The sequence below is a fragment of the Pithys albifrons genome, chromosome 28, assembly GCF_047495875.1.
Source record: "Pithys albifrons albifrons isolate INPA30051 chromosome 28, PitAlb_v1, whole genome shotgun sequence".
Lineage (NCBI taxonomy): Eukaryota > Metazoa > Chordata > Aves > Passeriformes > Thamnophilidae > Pithys > Pithys albifrons.
In genome coordinates, this window is record NC_092485.1 from 5,798,886 (window position 1) to 5,811,398 (window position 12,513).

At 54.6% G+C, this 12,513-nt stretch overlaps 2 protein-coding genes across 2 annotated transcripts; both read left to right on the top strand.

Annotated features, from left to right (window-relative positions):
* Positions 1-3,189: 3,189 nt before the first annotated feature.
* Positions 3,190-7,133, top strand: LOC139683416 (pepsin B-like). Its single transcript, XM_071578526.1, has 9 exons — positions 3,190-3,245; positions 3,531-3,684; positions 4,076-4,193; positions 4,778-4,896; positions 5,228-5,427; positions 5,570-5,692; positions 5,906-6,050; positions 6,720-6,818; positions 6,981-7,133. The coding sequence occupies exons 1-9, from the start codon at positions 3,190-3,192 to the stop codon at positions 7,131-7,133; spliced, it is 1,167 nt and encodes a 388-aa protein (XP_071434627.1).
* A 1,445-nt stretch (positions 7,134-8,578) lies between these two features.
* On the top strand, positions 8,579-11,744 carry LOC139683368 (pepsin B-like). The gene is made up of 9 exons (XM_071578430.1): positions 8,579-8,640; positions 8,744-8,894; positions 9,363-9,480; positions 9,671-9,789; positions 10,283-10,482; positions 10,621-10,743; positions 10,822-10,966; positions 11,254-11,352; positions 11,583-11,744. Exons 1-9 carry the CDS (start codon positions 8,579-8,581, stop codon positions 11,742-11,744), a joined length of 1,179 nt encoding a protein of 392 aa, XP_071434531.1.
* Positions 11,745-12,513: the final 769 nt, after the last annotated feature.

Below are 12,513 nucleotides of genomic sequence, written 5' to 3' on the forward strand. Positions count from 1 at the left end.
GCTTTGGGAATGAAAAGCCCATCACAGCTCATCGTTTGCACTGGGCTGTTCCATGTTTAAGCCATGGGATGGGAAGTGGAGTGCAGGCAGCCAGGAAAGCAGGTGGCATTTATGGCTTTCAGGGTGCACATCCCAGTGATTTTCCCGCTTTTTTTGCTTTTCTGGAAAACTTCCTAAGAGCTGTGTCTGCGTTAAGTCACCAGGACTCTTTGAGAACTTCCTAATACTCGGTTTTCCAGGTGGTGTGAAGGTGCAGGGAGGGACGGGAGGGGTGTCTGAGCGCCGATCCCGCAGGTGGCACATTCGGGGCTGTCCCTGCGCGGTGTCGCAGCTTCCTCTAGTGGCCGTGGGGGAAACGGAGCCAGAGGGAACCCAGGCTGGGGATGGAAGGTGAGGAGGTGTCTTGCCTGTGAAAAATCATTAATGAAAGATGGTTAATGACCCCATTGCCCAAATCCAGCCTCTGGGAGGGCTGCCCTCAGTCCTTCTGGGAAGTTTGTCTTTCCCCCAACCTCGGCTCATCTAGAAATTCCATGCATAGGCAGCAGAACAGGTTTAGGTTCCTGTTACCAAAGGTGAATTCATTAGTGAGAACCCTGAGAGCTTTGAAGTTGGCAATTACAGGCCAGGGAATGGAAAAGGCTAATTTTAAAGAGGGGATCTAATTTGTTTTTCTTCCCTAAGTGAATGTGATTTTCCAGTTGAAAGGCCCAGATGCCTCAGTGTTACCTCAAACTCCTCCCAGCTCCCTTGGAGCCCCTTTAGGTTCTCATCATCATGAAGTGGCTGATCCTCACCTGGTTTGGGAAGTTAAATGTCCAACCTAGACCCCAACCTTTTATTTCAGGTGCTGTTCTCATGGTCGTGTAGGGAAAGAGGCACCTTTATCTTACAGTGGATGGAAGCTGTTCACCTGTGCACTGTAAACTCTGTTTTGGAAATAAAACACCAAAACCAGCTGGTGCAGCACTGGGTGAAGGATCCCTGTGCCTCTGTGGGTTCATAAACACAGCTGCTTCAGGGACACACGGCCCATCGTGGGCAAAGCTTCCCCACGGCTTTCTGCATGGAATTCTGGAGTCACAGCATGGTTTGGATTGGAAAGGACCTTAAAGCTCATCCAGTGCCACCCCCTGCCATGGGCAGGGACACCTCCCACCAGCCCATGTTGCTCCAAGCCCCATCCAACCTGGCCTTGGACACTTCCAGGGATGGGGCAGCCACAACTTCTCTGGGCAACCTGTGCCAGGGCCTCATCACCCTCATAGCCAAGAATTCCTTGCCAATATCCCATCTAACCCTCCTCTCTTTCATTTTGAACCCATTCCCCCTTGTCCTGTCACTACAGTTGGGATGAAGAGCCCCCTCCAGCTCCCCTGCAGGCCCCTTCACATCCCGCATGGATGGTGGGGGAGTTGGCCATGGGATGTGAAGGGAGAGATGGAATTCCGTGGGCTGGAGCTGTCGGTGTGTGGGCTGGGCCATTGCACCAACACAGAGAGAAACTGGAAGCAAAGGAGGGGAATGCCCAGAGCCTGGTCCTGCCTGGGAGCAGTGTGGGAATGGGAACGAGCTGTTGGCCGAGTCCTGCTCTGCGTGGGGGCACCGGAGCTGATGTTGGAAACTCCAAATCCCCGATTGCCATTAGACTAAATGCTTTGGTGCTGACCCCCTTTGGGTCAAGAAGTGCCAGAAGGTGGGACGTGTGTGTGCTGCAGAGGGCACCTTATTGCTTTGCTTTGTCCCGTGGCAGGGGAGGCTCTGAGGGGACGTGCCGGGAGCGGTTGGTCTGTTGACGTTTTGATAACCACGCTTTGCTTCCAGCCAGAATTTGCTTTTTATCCAATCTTAATAAGTTGATCTTTCTATCAATCCTGCTGGCAAACAAGGTAATTGCTTTATTATAGTCTCAATATCCAGCAAAGGACACAAACTCCCTGGTGCTCCCGAGGGAGTGAAATCCAGGTGGAGTGTTGACACGGGGTGAGCAGCAAAAGCAACACCAGATGATGGAGAGGGTGATTTCCCCACTGGGAAGAGCCAGGCTGCTGGGACTGGGGATACAAGCAGGGCTGGAGGAGCTCTGGAAAATATTTAGGCTCTAACTGAAAGGATAATGGTCCATTTGCCAGAAAATATTTGGGTTATAACCAAAAATGCTTCGGTTTGTTTGCTAAAAAAATATTTAGATCATGACCAAACCCATTTTGGTCCATTTCCTAGAAAATATTTGGGTTATAACCAGAAACATTTTGGTCTCTTTGGTTGTTTGTTGTCAATTTCGGAAGTCTGTGTTTGTGGTTCTCTCTTTTTCTTTTTTCCACAGGAAAAAAAGCAAAGAAGGAATTTTCTGGGCTGGTGTGAGGGGGTGGTGGGTGGGTTAAACCCTGAGGGCTTCCCCTATGGGTGAGTTACACCTTCCACATCCCACCACAACATACCAGTGTGAGGGGGTGGTGGGTAAGTTATACTCTTAAGGGCCTTACTTATGGGTGAGTGACACCTTCCCCTGCAGGAAGGTTCAACATCTGCCTTTGGATGCAGGATGGGGAGGGAATTGGGTGCTCCACAAAATCAAAAAATAAATGGAAATGATTTCTGTGCAGACAGTGAAAGGTGCATGACATGGAAATGAGCTCCTCTCTGGGGGGAGAGGACAGCGAAGGGCTGGGAGGCTGAGGAGGAGGAGGAGGACAGAGCTGAAGGCAGAGCAGCCCTGGAGACCCTCTAGGACAGAGGCAGAGGGGGAAGCTGGTGTGCTCCAGCTCCGTGGAGTGTCCTGGGCAGGCTCCATGCCAAGGTGGCGGAAGGAGGGCAGACCAAAGCGCTCCATCCTGCGCCAAGAGCTGCGAGCGCCTTTGTCCTGGGGAAAGGTCTGAGCGGGTTCTGGCGAGCGCAGATACGGCCCAGGGTGGTGACGTCGGGTCCCTCCTCCCCACGCCACGATAAGCTCTGACCCCTTATCGGTGGCAGCGCTTTGATCTCTCCAGCACAGCGCCCCGCGAAGGACACGGACTCCTCGCCATCCTCGTGGCCCTCAGCACAAAGAAGCCCTTGAGGTGCACGAGGTGGTAATGGAAAATGGAGCTCAGCAGATAAGGAAGGGCAGGCACTATAAAAGGGGGAGCCCAGGTGGCTTGGCCCGGCCACCGCTGCTCTCCCTGGGGTGTGTGTGGACAACTCGGCACCATGAAGGGGCTCGTCCTGGCCCTGGCGTGTCTCCAGCTCGCAGAGGGGTTGGTGAGGTGGGTGCCCTCTGGCAGGAGGAGCAGGGAGAGGGTGGAGAACAGAGTTTGGCTGCAGCTCTGACCTGCAGGGCACCTGGCCAGGTGTGGCTCTGGCCTCTGGCATCTCCACGTTGTGATTCTAGTCCAGGCTTCATCCCTCACTGGAGGGCATCCCTGGGGATCTGGAGGGCTCCTGTTGTGGCAAGCAAGGTTCAAAGGGGTGCAGAGAACTGAGCATTTGAAAATACCCAGATCTCCTGATTTCCTGCTGGGTTTTGCTGGGGTTTTTCTCCCTCTGTGCAGAATCAACCTGAAGAAAGGTGAGTCCATAAGGGAGAAAATGAGAGCAGCTGGAGTGCTGGATGACTACCTGAAGAAAATTAAGTATGATCCAGTTAAGAAATACAGCTCCAGCAAGGGCCATGTTGTGAGCGAGCCCATAACCAACCACCTGGATGTGAGTACCCCTGGCTCCCCTCCTGTTGCCTCCCTGCACACCACGCTCCCCTCTCCTGCTCCTTCCCAGCTGCCAGAGTGATCTGGTCATCCCAGAGCCTCCAGGAGTGAGAAATTGCTGTTCTCCTACTCTTCTGGTTTAGACTTTAGGGAAGTTTTTCCCCAGCCATGAAAAGTGAGGCTTTTCTGTATGTAACAAAACCACAACAATTATTCTGTATTTCATATTCTGGGAGAAAAAGCAGGATGAGGGCTCAGTCTGCTCCTGGTTGGTCATTGGAAGAGTGAGCCTGGCATTCCTCACCACCCTGCAAGGCACTGGGATACCAGGTGAGAGCCTGGTCTGTTCCTGACCCTGTGGCCAATGGAGATGCCCCATCTCTTGTCTACAGTCCTCCTACTTCGGGGAGATCAGCCTTGGGACCCCCCCACAAAAATTCTTGGTGCTCTTCGACACTGGCTCCTCCAACCTGTGGGTGCCCTCCATTGACTGCAAGAGTCCAGCCTGCTGTGAGTACCCCTGGCATGTGGAGAGTTGAGTTACTATTACTGACTGTAGTAGTAGTCAGTAGTAGCTACTGCCTGGGGCACTGCTTAGCCCAGGCGTGTCACAGACAACACGATGCCAAACCAAAAAATGATCCCAGGCTGCTGATCTGGGACAGCTGCTCCTGGTGCTGGTTGGTGCCTTCCCAGGGAAGCACAGAGCACTCCCTGCCCAGCTAATGCAGGTGGACAAATCCCTGCAGTGGTGGAGCTTGACCTTCTGTAGCCAGGCAGAGGGAAGAGCAAAGCCAGGGCCAGTGGGGCTGATGTTCCTGCTCCTGGCAGAGCTCATCCCATGTAACACATGGCCAGTGGGAGAGCAATGGTTGTGATCCCTGGAGAGGGATCCAGGCAATACTGGGAGGCAAACCCGACCTGAGAGACACACCCAAGGCAGAGGAACAGCCTCTTCTGCTCTGCAGGAATTTTTCCCTGCCAAGGAAGGCACTTTCCTGGGTGTTATCCCAACAGAGTGACTGACAGTGAAGTCCCTCCCACTGCAGCCAGATGAGCACATGCCCAGGGCTTTTCCCTCTTCTCTCTCACAGTCAATCATGCCAAGTTCAAGCCCAGTGAGTCCGACACCTTCACCCCCAATGGCCAGTCCTACAACCTGTCCTACGGCAGCGGCTCCCTCACTGTGGTGCTGGGCTCCGACACGCTCAAGGTGAGGGCACCCAGTCCTTGTCCTCCCAGGTGCTGCATCCCAGCTGGGTGTCCCAATGGAAGGAGCCCAGGAACAGCCTAAGAGCAGCTTTTATGTAGCCAGGACTTGGGCAAACCCTGGGCAGAGCTGATACAAACTGGTTATTGTCACCCTCAGTTACCCAGCTGGGGCTTGATTGCGTTTCAACTCAATTCCTGCTAATTTTCCCTGCTGCTGGTTCTGCTGCCACCAGCTGTGACCCTGCAGCGCTCTTGGGCTTTCAGAGCATCAGCCACCCCTCCCAAGGCTGCTCAGGCTCTCTGTGCTCACCCGGCCTCCCCTTCCCCTGCAGATCCAGAACATCACTGTCACAAACCAGGACTTCGGGCTCAGCACGGATGAGCCGACCCAGCCTTTCTACTTTGCGGATTTTGATGGGATCCTGGGAATGGCCTACCCCTCTCTGGCAGTGGGAGGGATACCCACAGCACTGCAGGGAATGCTGCAGCAGGACCAGCTCACCCAGCCCATCTTCAGCTTCTACTTCTCGCGGTAAAAACCCGCCAGGACACTGAGCACTTTGTCCCCTGCCTGTCCACATGCACAGACCCACATTCCTTGTGGTTTTATCCCTCTCTAGCCAGTGTCCATCACACGGATTTACTGATCTCTGCTGCTGTGACTGTTTTTGCAGCCAACCCACCTACGAGTACGGGGGAGAGCTGGTCCTTGGGGGAATCGACCCTCGGCTCTTCCAGGGGGCCATTACGTGGGCACCGGTGACCCAGGAGCTCTACTGGCAGGTCACACTTGATGAGTGAGTGGTGTTTGTGCCTCTGGGCATCATCTCCTGGGCAGCTCATGGAAGAAGGGGTACAGCTGTCCCCCAGATGCAGCTGCAGCTTTGCAGCAGGCACAGGCTCAAGGCTGGATGCATTTCAGAGCACCCCAGACTGACAGATCCAGCCAAGGCAGGTTTAGCTGCCAGTGGGTGCCTAAAGAGACACCTTTCTCCCTGTTCCCCTTCCAGGTTTGCTATTGGGCAGTCAGTGACCAGCTGTTGCAGCCAGGGCTGCCAGGCCATCGTGGACACAGGGACGTTCCTGCTGACTGTGCCCCAGGAGTACATCGAGGGCATCCTCCAGGCCCTGGGTGCCCAGGAGACCAGCTATGGGGTGAGGGCAGGGGATGTCTGGGGAGGGTATGGAGCAGTGGGAGCCTTGCACAGGAGTCAGAGCTGCGGGCTCAGTTGGGTCCCACAAAGCTCATGTGGCACTTACAGAACATGGTACTGCTGATGTGTCAGGGGGGACAAAGTGACATCCTCCCCTGATGTCCTTTCAGGCTGAGAAAACTGGGGCTGTTCCCCCCAGAGAAGAGAAGGTTTTGGGGAGAACTCACAGACTCTTCCAGTATCTGAAGGGGCTACAAGGAAGCCAGAAAGGGCCTGTGCATCAGGAACTATGGTGACAGGACAAGGGGAAATTGAACCAAATTGAAAGTAGGCTTAGGCTGGATATTAGGGAGAAACTTTTCCTTGTGAGGGTGGTAAGACACTGGCACAGGTTGCCCAGAGAAACTGAGGCTGCCCCATCTCTGGAAGGGTTCAAGGCCAGGCTGGACAGGGCTTGGAGCAACCTGAGATAGCAGAAGGTGTCCCTGCCCTTGGCAGAGGGTGGGACTGGATGGCCTTTAAGGTCTCTTCCAGCCGAAACCATTCTGTGACTCCATAACATGGCACTGCCAGGGGATGAAGTTTATGTCACCCTGGCATATGAGGGTGTCTCTTCACTCACCCTGGGTGCTGTCCCACCCATAACGTCCTTTTCTCCCTCTCTCCACAGTATGCAGTTGACTGCAGTGAGATCGAGAACATGCCCCCCATCACCTTCATCATCGGTGGCACTCAGCTCCCCCTCTACCCCTCCTCCTACGTCCTGAACGTACGTGCCAGCTGAGGGAGGGGCCTCCTCCTGCACAGTCCTTGGGGGCCAGGGCAGCACCTGCAGCTCCTCGACCAGCAGTGGTGCTCTCCCTCCCTGCAGCCCAGCTGGAGGGTCCTGGTGCTTGTTGGAGGCTCTGACTCCCTGATATTCCTCTTACAGAGCAATGGCTACTGCACCCTTGGCATCGAGGTCACCTACCTGCCCTCCCAGGATGGGCAGCCCCTCTGGATCCTGGGGGATGTGTTCCTTAAGGAATATTACACCATCTTTGACATGGCTTACAACCGTGTCGGCTTCGCCCCGTCGGCGTAGAGGGAGGGGCAGCACCATCCAGCCCCTCTCTGGCCCAACACAGCTGTGCCAGCACTGCCAGAGTGCCATGGCACTCCCAGGGACCTTTATGTTCCTTTATGTGACCACACAACTGCCCATCCCTCAAGGTTTCTGTGTAAGTGTGTCCCTACAACTTCCTGTAACAAATAAACCACAACATCCCAAATCTTCCCTGACCTCCTGGATTTGTTGAGCGCTGACTGAGCACAGACTGATGGGTTACATGTCCCAGACTCCCTTTCTCCAGCAAGGTAAGTGCTGGTATAAACTCCAGGGCTGAGGATAAAGCCACAGGGCTGGGCAGTCCCCACCTCCAACCCTCATGCTGGACACTGGGAAAACTCATGTGGGAAGCCCCTGACCTTCCTTGCATCTGGAAAATGTTTACCAAAGTCCTGTGGTTAAGTCCAAGTGGGAATGTGAAGCCATGAGGTGAGTCAGGACACCCAAATGACCCCTAAACCCCAAAGCAGGGCTGTTCAGTCAGGTGGGACAGCAGCTGGTGTGTCAGGAATTGTGGGGTGGCTGAAGGGGAACACCTTGGGCAGGGAGGTTGGGTAACCTGCTCTTTCCCAGGATCCTGCCTTGTTTCTTAGAAGCTCTGTCGTTATCAGATGTATTCACAGCTCTGCCGTTTCACCAGGGAAGGACACAAACTGCTCTGTGCTTTGTGTCAAAATATTGACACAGACTGAGAGCAGGGACATGGAGTGGGTGTCACAGCAGGGAAGGGCTTTCCTCCTCCCCAAGGAATGGGAGGTTTCTGGTGGAAACAGGGCAGTGGCAGGAGGGGACAGGCAAAGGCTGACCATGTCCCTGCTGGCCTTTGCTCTCCCCTTTGCTCCCTGCAGGATCTGTCCAAGCCAAGGCAAATCCATCAGGATGTGAGGGAGGAGAAAGGGGTGCTGGGGAGTTTCCTAAGCTGCTTCAGGCTCCAAACATCATTCCATCACCAATAACTTGGATGGCAACAGAGACCCTGTCACAGGGACTGGGGGCTCTGCAGGCACCTGCAGCAGGGCACAGCAGGGCACAGCAGGGCTGCTCCTGCCCATCCCTGGAACACCAGCAGCAGGAATTTCCATCTGCTGTAAAGGGTGTGTTTTGCCTTTGTTTTCTGCAAAGATTAAGCCAGTACTGAGGGCAAGAGAAAAGATTTTAACTTGTTAATAACCAGAGGATTTTGCTTTTTATCAGACGTCACTTATTTGGTCTCAGAGGCACTGGCCAATCTCCTGGTGCCCCAGCAGCAGGGCCGGCAGGGCAATCAGGGCGGCTGCGGTGATTAACACCCCGCGGGCGTTGCTGGAGGGTGGGAGCAGCGATAGAGCAAAGGGGTGTCTGGAGCAGGAGCTGGGCACGGCTCTGCCTAAATACACCCTGCCTGGCACAGGAGCTGCCACGGAGCCACCAGCACTGGGACCATGTGGGGGCTGGTGCTGGCACTGCCCCTGCTCTGCCTCCCGCTCGGGGAGGGGATGCTGAGGTGGGTCCTGGGCAGAAGGGGGATGAGGGCTCAGGGTCTCAGCGCAGGGGGGGCATAAATGGATGGGGCCCCTTGGCATGTCGCTGCTGTGTGCACCCCACAGGATCCCGCTGAGGAGGGGCAGGTCCCTGCGGGAGGTGCTGAGAGAGAAGGGACTGCCAGAGGGTTTCCTCAGCAACCTCAGAGGGGACCCGGGTCGGAAGTACCAGCTCAGCAGCGCTGTGGCTCATGAGCCTCTGATGAACTACCTGGATGTGAGTGTTAAAGCTTTTCCTGCCCCCTCTCAGCCACCCAGCTTGGGGTTTTGGTGGTGCCCTTCTGCTTTCCTGGCTGGCTGTGGGAAGCTCTGCAGTGAGGGCTTGGCTCCCTCCCCACTCACCAGTCAGGGGGCTGTGCTGGGTTTGGGCGGGGGTTTTGCTGGGGTTTAGTCTGGGTGATGCTGGGGGAGGAGGGCAGGAGGCACCAATTCCTGAACTGGAACAGGGAAATCCCTTCTCAGAAAAAGCAGAATTGCTGGTTCTAGGGAAGATCTCCTGCTCCTGCTGGTTCTAGGGAAGATCTCCTGCTCCTGGCCCTGCTGCTCTATCCCCGTTCTGTGCTTGAGCTGCCCTCAAGCACCACGAGCCTCTCCTATGGCCCCACAGCAGTTTGGGGGCACAGAGCTGAAAACTCATTATAAAACCCAGGCAGAAACAGAAATCCACTCATGCTCTTGTTCACAGACCTTCTACTTTGGGGAGATCGGCATCGGGACCCCTCCCCAAAGTTTCCTGGTGATCTTTGACACCGGCTCTTCCAACCTATGGGTGCCCTCCACCTACTGCCAGAGTCCAGCCTGTGGTGAGCACCCCTGAGGGGACACAGCTGTGCTGGGGGGGCCGGGAGCCCCCCACACATTGGGTGCTCTCTGGAGCTGTGAGAGGGAAACCAGTGGGAGCTGATGGGGTTTGGTGTCTTCTCTGCATGGGGACAGGGGTGCTGAGCCAAGGGCAGGAGGTGACCTGGGGGCTGTGACCTTCTCTCTGAGCAGAGGATCATGCCAGGTTCAACCTCAGCCTGTCATCCACCTTCGTGGGCAATGACATGACCTACACCCTGAGATACGGGTTCGGGGACCTGTCGGTGGTGCTGGGATATGACACGGTGACAGTAAGTGACTCCTGACTTGTGGCAGCATCAGGGTAAGAAGTGCCTGTGGTTACAACCACTCAAGTTCAGTTAAAAACTCAGGGAGCAGCTGAAATTACCTTCTTATTCAGGGGATTAGTGACTCATTATTTTAAGGTGTGTCAGCATGAATTTACTCCAAGACTGGGATCTGCAAACAAACTCATTCTGAGTCCTCTGGGCTTTCCACCCCCGCTTTGAGATAAGGGATATCTTTGGCCACAAGAACTTGCTTTATATATGTCTGAGCTTTGTCTTTACAGGACATAAGAAATGTTCCGTGTGAGACTTGCATGCAGTGAAAATCTGATTTTGAACTAATTTAATAGGCAAAAGACTCACATTTTGTGAGTATTTTTACGACACAATGAGTGATGGGACAGAGACTGTGAGTCAAGAGCTCAGCATCTCCCAGTGCAGGTTTACCTTTATGACCAAAGGCCAGCATCTCCCAGCATCTTCCCTCTCTCACTAGATCCAGAACATCATCATTAGGAACCAGGAGTTCGGCCTGAGCCTGGATGAGCCCAGCAGACCCTTTTACTACCTGGATTTCGATGGGATTTTGGGCATGGCTTACCCAGGCATTGCCATCAGTGGTTTCAACACACTGATGCAGAACGTGCTGCAGCAGAACCAGCTCAACAAACCCATCTTCAGCTTCTACTTCTCCCGGTGAGGCCTCTGGCAATGGGTCCTTCAGCCTGGCTCCGTCCTTTTCTCCATCCACGCCTTCTCCCCACACACCTTTGTGTTTCAGTGCTTTCTACAGAGCTCCTGCCTGATTTGGGGTCTCATTTTGTGTCTTTCCAGCAACCCAACATACAGTTATGGTGGGGAAGTCATCCTTGGGGGTGTTGACCCCCAGCTGTACTCTGGGGAGGTTTTGTGGGCTCCTGTGGTCCAGGAATTGTACTGGAAGATCAGCATTGAGGAGTAAGTGCCACACCACGGCTTGGAGCAGGTGTTGGAGCAGAGGAGCCTTTTCTGACACCTTTCCTGCTGGTCCTCCAGGTTCTCCGTTGGGTTCTCAGTCACCAACTGGTGCAGCCAAGGCTGTCACGGCATTGTGGACACTGGGACATTCCTGCTGACCATCCCAGGACAGTTCATGCCAGCCCTGCTGCAGGCACTGGGTGCAGACGAGAGTGACAATGGGGTAGGTGGGCAGGATGAACCGGGTGATGCCGTGGGATGAGGACACACCTGGGTGGTTGATGCTGAGCTGTGGAGGTTCCCAGGAGCAAAACATCTCACCTGGAACAGCCCTGCAGTGGAGTAAAATAGAAATAATTCTTCCAAATGTGATAAATGTGGGTCAGCACAGTCCTGACACCATCAGAGCTGGGCTGACCCTCAGGGAGCAAGGCCAGGGTGGCCACTGGAATTTGGCCGGTGCCAGCCCAGGGGTCCTGACCCCTCTGCCCCTCTTTGCCTCTCTTGCAGTTCCTTGTTGACTGCAGCAGTGTCCCAGACTTGCCCACCCTCTACTTTGCCATCAGTGGAGTCTGGTTGCCGCTGCCTCCCACTGTCTATGTCCTAGAGGTAGGTGGATTTTACCATTCCCAACAGGTGTTTGCCATCACAGGGCAGTTTTGCTCCAGAGAAGATCAGAGTTTCTTCTCAAACACAGCAGCCTCCAGCACCTGATTCCTGGTGCTTTTGCTGCCTGTCTGTGACCGTAGGGAGGGCCCGATCCTGCTCCCAGCCAGAGCAGCTATGAACCATGAGCAGCTCTTCACTGGAGCTGAAATTTGCTCTTTTTCACCCAACAGAACGATGGCATCTGCACTGTGGGGGTGGAGGGCACGTACGTGCCCTCTTCCAGTGGCCAGCCCCTCTGGATCCTTGGCAACCTCTTCCTCCGACAGTATTACTCCATCTTTGACATGGCCAACAACAGAGTTGGCTTTGCCCTGGCAGCTTCGGGGCTCTGAGCATCACCCAGGGGGGAATTTGGCCCTGGAGCACCTTCTTCTCCCTTGGATCTGCACATGGTGATGACTAGTGAATAAAGGGCTGCAAATCCAACCTCGTGCCTCCTCTGGCTGTGGCTGAGCAGGGTCTGGCACAGCTTTTCCTGACAGAACAACACAATCTGAGCTCATGCTCTGAGGTTTTCTGGCACTTCCAGGGCTTTCGGTTGCACATGGAGCCTTTGGATCGTAGTGATGACAAATTTGGTGGAGATTTTTTTTTTTAATGGGACCCGGATCCCTGCTGGGACTGGCTGGGAAACCAGGATGAGCGGGAGAATTTCAGGCTGTACTGTGTGCTCAGCTCGAGGACTGCAGGGCTGAGCTGCTGTGGTGGCTGGAGGCTTCGGGAACCAGTTTGGAGCAGGATGTGCAGAACAAGGAGCTGCATGTGAACAACTCGAGTTCCTTTGGTTTGAGGGAATGGCCCACGTGTATTTGCAAAAAATTAGGGATTAAAAAGTGTCATGCAAGGACACTCAGGCTCAGGAAAACATGCTGGGTTTGTTCTTGAAGGGTAAAACTCTTTTCTGCAGCCTCCAAGGATGGCAATGAGGAGGAAGGGGGTGGTGGGATTTGATGTGCCCAAAGCTTGGGGTGTCTGAATTCATCTCACTCCAAAGCTCTGTGCTCCCAGCACAGCTTCCCTGGCATCTCTTGGACACTGAGAGTCCTGTAAGGAGTGAGGCAAACCTCAAGCAGGCACCTCCTGCTACTGCTCCCAGCACAT